Genomic DNA, 5,639 nt, shown 5'->3' with positions numbered 1-5,639 from the left:
TCAAACAAATGTTAAATTTACACATAATCTATTTAATAGTCATCCTAATCTTGATCTTCATCCTCATCTTCATCCTCGTCCTCGTCCTCGTCCTCATCCTCGTCCTCATCCTCATCCTCATCCTCATCCTCATCCTCATCCTCATCCTCCTCCTCCTCGTCTCGTCCTCATTTTTCTCCCTCACACATGATAATGATGGATCAAACTCTGTATGCTCCCTTGTAAAATCCCTAGATGGCGGTCTTGTTGGGGAAATGAAGGCACTTGAAGCATTAGTTGAGGTGAATGTGTTTTGTGTGAATGAGGAAAATGGTGACGAAAAAAATGCAGACTCTGAAGCCCATGAATAATCACTGAAATGGGAAAATGTGGGTGTAGTGGTACATGGAGAAATTGATGTTGGTGGCCAAAACGAAGACGATGATGGAGGTGAGGTAAAATATGGTGGCATATGTGAAGTCATGAGAGGAGGTGTCGGATACGTCACAGGCGGTGAAGGCACTGCATAAGCCATAGAAGATGGTGTGAATGAGGGCATCGACTGGGGGACATCAGAAGAAAAAGGTTGTGGCATTGATTGTGATGGTGCAGATCCTCCTGGATGATGTGAATAAGGTTGCGGCATATACTGTGATGGCATAGACCCTCCAGAATATCCATAAGAGCTATATGGTGCTCCCCTTGTACCTTCTTGACTCCAGAAAAATGACTGGTCGACAGACATATGACCAAACACATCACTCCTTTCCGGAGGTACATATTGTCCTTATAAAAGGAAAACCAATTAAACGAGTAAAAATGATATTTAAGCATTTCACTGCAGCATATTGCATTAAACACTAACCATCATGTACAAGTCGGGAGCGACTGGTTGGTAGTGTCCTACTGGTGGACGAATCTGTGGAGATAGAAATTGTTGAGTGATTCTCTTGTACCAACTCATATACTCTTGTGCTACTCTTGAAATGTCAAAGTCATTGACTCTAGGAGCGAAAATAGATTCTGCACGTCGGTCCCATAATCGTATGTACTTCACATGTGTTGATGCCCAATCTTTGTCATGCTTCCCCTTTTGATCCAATTTATGCAACAATGGGAGATTATCACATGGTCTCGGTATATGTTGTTGATGACCAAATTGGCGCATCACACGATCTGGTCGATGCCACTCAACCATGTCAAAGCATATCAAGGGGACAAAAGCCATCCAAATATTTTCTCCTGAAGTGCAAATGTTTGGAAGACGACCTCGTACATCTGGTGTGTAGGTCTCCCATGTAAACTATGTACAAAATATCACATTTGAAAATTTGTAAATAACTTACATCATCATAAGCTATCATGTATATAATATATCAAACCTGGTCATCACGTTGTCTATCGAGTGCATCCCTATAATATGCAACATCCTTGGACTTCCCATTATACTTGTAACTACATCTCATCCACCTAAATTAAATTGAAATTGGTAAGAAATACCGGCAAAGTAATGGATCACCAATGTATAAGTTAGTAAGAAATAAATTTGAAATGAGATTGAACGATAGAAATTACCTGCAAAGTAATGGATCACCAATTTCAAACTGTTCACCAAATGGGGGGAGTGTTGAGCCTTCACCAAGGGTTATCTTTTCAATTCTCCTACTCTCTCTTCTCCTAGTTGCTTCGTCAATATTCCGTACTTTGAAACCAACAAATTTTGGTCTTCCTATCGGCATGCGAAGCCACGCCCATAACTACAATCATGTCATCAATGAGAATATAGAGTAACTATTTAATTACAAGAAACAAATTGATAATCAAGTATGGATGATGAACCTGAAGCAAGATCAAAGGTCCTCCCATGTCCATTTTTTCTCTTTGTGAGGCTCTGCACAATTGCCTATATAGGGTTGCCAAAATAGCACTTCCCCAACTATATCTTCCCGCCTTTTCGAAATCCTCCAACAAAGGCAAATATAGTACTTGCACATCTGTGCCACTTGCATCGGAGAACATTGATCCACCCATCATCATTAATATGTATGCACGTGCGTGGCATTTGACAATCTCATCATTCGCATTTTCAGGCAACTGATGAAATGTGTTCCGTATCCATCCCATATTCAAAGATGAACCCTTTAACATGTTAGGAGGTGCAGGCACACCTAGGAGACGGACAATCTCGGATGGCCAATGATGAGCTGCCGTGCCGGTCACCGCTATCCCATCTACACGACTGCCAGATAACAGAGCAACGTCTTGTAGAGTGATAGTGGCTTCACCCACAGCCAAGTGAAATGTGTGGGTCTCTGGTCTCCATCTCTCTACAAGCGCTGTAATCAGCGCAGAATCCAGGTCAAATTTGGTACCACTACGATATATGCCGTAGAAACCCGCTTGGGTAATATACATCAACACTCGAGGATCTGGAGTATACCAATGTCGAGTGTGATGCCTGTTATGGATAGGCTTCATTGTCTGCAATGACATATTATATATATAGTTATATAACTAAGTTTGAATTTAAATACAAGAGAGATTTGATAACAAACCATTTATAGACTTACGTAATTTGCATTCTCCCAAACGTTTGAAGATCTATGCTCGTGTTGTTGAGTGAGCACCTCAGAGGTTAATGGACCAGGGTTAATTTCCATTTTGCTATATCAATGTTGTCAATGAAAGAAAAAATTATAACATGATCAAATGTAATCATTCTAAATTTAAAAACAACAAATTAAATGGAATGCATAAGTATTAGACCAACTACATTAACAAACATCTAATTACATAACTAACACAAGAAAAACAACATCTAATGACCGGAGCTACTTGCTCGTGATGGACAAGACCTTCTATTGTGCCCAATTTGACCACATGCCCTACAACGTTTTTTTCCGGAAGCACTGTTTCTGTCCATCTCATTGGGGATACGAGTTGCTGTAGGCCTACCGGGATCTCGCCGCTTGCTCGGGTCTGGAACCAATGTCGGCTCGTCAAGCACTGGCCAATTCAAAATATCACCTACTGGATAAAAACTCGTCTCATATGCGCTCACGTGATCCTCCGTAGTGTAGAATCGATCAACATATAAACTATAATCAAGGCCTCGTTTACGACACACTGCTAAAACATGAAGGCATGGAATCTTATAATTCCTCCATTTTTGGCAGGTACATGTCCTTTGATGTAGATCCACGACGTATGTTACACGATCTCCATACTCATAAACACGTGGAGCACTCACTTGATATACATTTCTTGTCACATAAAATTCGGTCACTTGTGCTTTCCGAGATGCCTTCATATTTTTCTCAATCACGTTCTCAATTGCCTCCGAAAATAAGTATCCTTCCCGCCTTCGTGCAGCTCCTATAGCAACACGTTGCACAAAATATGAATTCAGCTTAAACCATGTCGCTTCAACAAGACCAAGGATAGGTAACGATCGACAATTCTTCAATACCCCATTGAAGCACTCAGACTTGTTTGTTGTCATGGTACCGTACCTATGACCATCGTCATGAGATAGAGACCATTTATCTGTTCCAGCATCTTCCAACCATTTTCTTGCATGTGGATTGTTAAAGCCAATAGCATCCATCCTTCTATCAAATTCTCCCTCTTCATCTACGTATGCGGTTGAACCAAGTAAATCCTTCAGCATCTTGTCTTTGAATTTAACGTGGAAGTTCAAAACTAGATGGCGAACACAAATTCTATGAAAAGCAACTGGCTCTTTCCAACGTTCTAGTTCCCTCATAGCCTTCAAGATGCCCGGATGTCTGTCTGAAATAACACACAAACCAGTACGTTGTGTCACCTTACGCCCTAGTACATCCATGAACCAAGGCCAACTTGAACCATTTTCACTCTCAACAATTACAAATGCAAGGGGATATATTTGTTCGTTAGCATCAATTCCCATTGCTATTAGGAGACATCCTTTATACTTTCCGTATAAATGAGTGCCATCAATTGTAATCAGCGGTCGACAATGCTCAAAACCCCGAATACATGGTCCATATGACCAAAACACACGTTGAACATCTGCACAGTACCGTCAAGTCTTGGTATTGTACTCCATTCAACAACAGTACCAGGATTGCGTTGTTGAACCGCAAGAAGGAAACGAGGCAAATCAGCATATGCTCCTTCCCAATCTCCAAAAACTGAAGCTATTGCTTTCTGCTTCGCAGCCCATGCTCTTCTATAAGTAACTGTCACCTGATATGCCTGTTGAATCATCGCAATGATCATCTTCGGCTGCAATGTCATCTGCACACGGATATATGGAATAATCTCTCGACATATGAACTTCTCGGTTATATTTCGGTTTTCTGTAAGCATGACATCTCTTACACAACTAGGAATGTGAGGACCTGTGTATTTTCTTATCATCCACAAATTGCCACCGACTAAATGAGCTGATAGACGCCATGTGCATCCTCTATTACTCTGCATACAAACCACACTGTACCAGTTACACGAGTGTCTTTCAACCTTGAACTCCTTCCCCCTCAAAACAGACCATTTAGTTATTGTTGTTTCCAAATCCTCCAAAGAGTGAAAAACTTGACCAACAACAAGCTCATCATGGTTTGGAAATGGATCCCTTGCTAGCCATGTTTGCCACAAGTTCATCATTGTCGTCGTCATCCTCCTCTGAGGAATTGTCATGATCGATGCCAAAACTATCAGAGTAAATGGCACCCGTTTCGTTACGTATTTGATGTTCTAGATTTGCCATGTCTGGCCTTGACTGTGTATGATATGAAACATCAAATGTAGATGCTTCGGCGATCTCGTACGATGCAAAATTTGGAATTTGATTTTCTCCACTATTTTCAACACCGGCAAGTAACCCTGTGAACGAGGTCCCGTACATCCACGAATAGTTGGAAGCCCCATCCCCATCCATATCTATCTTAGCAATGGGATTAAGAAATATAGAAAAATTTGTTATTTTATGAGCATATATTATCGTTAGGTAAACAATTTTGATTTTTATTCTTAATCTAATATTGATATATAACAATTTTGATTTTTTATTCTTAATAACTTCTAGAAGAAAATTCTAAAATTAATATATAATCCTGATTTAATATGCAATAATAATAACAATATTAATATGTATAATTACACAATAATTTCTAGAAGAAAATTCTAAAATTACTATATAATCACGATTTAACATGCAATAATAATAACAATATTTATATATAAAATTACACAATAACTTCTAGAAGAAAATTCTAAAATTAATATATAATCCTGATTTAACATGTAATAATAATAACAATATTAATATGTAAAATTACACAATAATTTCTAGAAGAACATTATAAAATTACTATATAATCCTGATTTAACATGCAATAATAATAACAATATTAATATGTAAAATTACACAATAATTTCTAGAAGAACATTATAAAATTACTATATAATCCTGATTTAACATGCAATAATAATACCAATATTAATATATAAAATTACACAATAACTTCTAGAAGAACATTATAAAATTACTATATAATCATGATTTAACATGCAATAATAATACCAATATTAATATATAAAATTACACAATAACTTATAGAAGAACATTCTAAAATTAATATATAATCTTGATTTAACATGCAATAATAATAACA

The 5,639-nt window shown here is 38.1% G+C and overlaps 1 protein-coding gene across 1 annotated transcript; it reads right to left on the bottom strand.

The window, feature by feature from the left end:
- Positions 1–832: 832 nt before the first annotated feature.
- Positions 833–2,639, bottom strand: LOC141250861 (uncharacterized). The gene is made up of 5 exons (XM_073670125.1): positions 2,550–2,639; positions 1,819–2,460; positions 1,555–1,736; positions 1,362–1,449; positions 833–1,282 (listed from the first exon to the last, which is right to left on the bottom strand). The coding sequence occupies exons 1-5, from the start codon at positions 2,637–2,639 to the stop codon at positions 833–835; spliced, it is 1,452 nt and encodes a 483-aa protein (XP_073526226.1).
- Positions 2,640–5,639: the final 3,000 nt, after the last annotated feature.

This window comes from Phyllobates terribilis, unplaced genomic scaffold (assembly GCF_046119375.1).
Source record: "Phyllobates terribilis strain yellow unplaced genomic scaffold, ASM4611937v1 Scaffold_6259__1_contigs__length_45800, whole genome shotgun sequence".
Classification (NCBI taxonomy): Eukaryota; Metazoa; Chordata; class Amphibia; order Anura; family Dendrobatidae; genus Phyllobates; species Phyllobates terribilis.
This window is presented reverse-complemented; position numbering and strand designations above follow the sequence as displayed.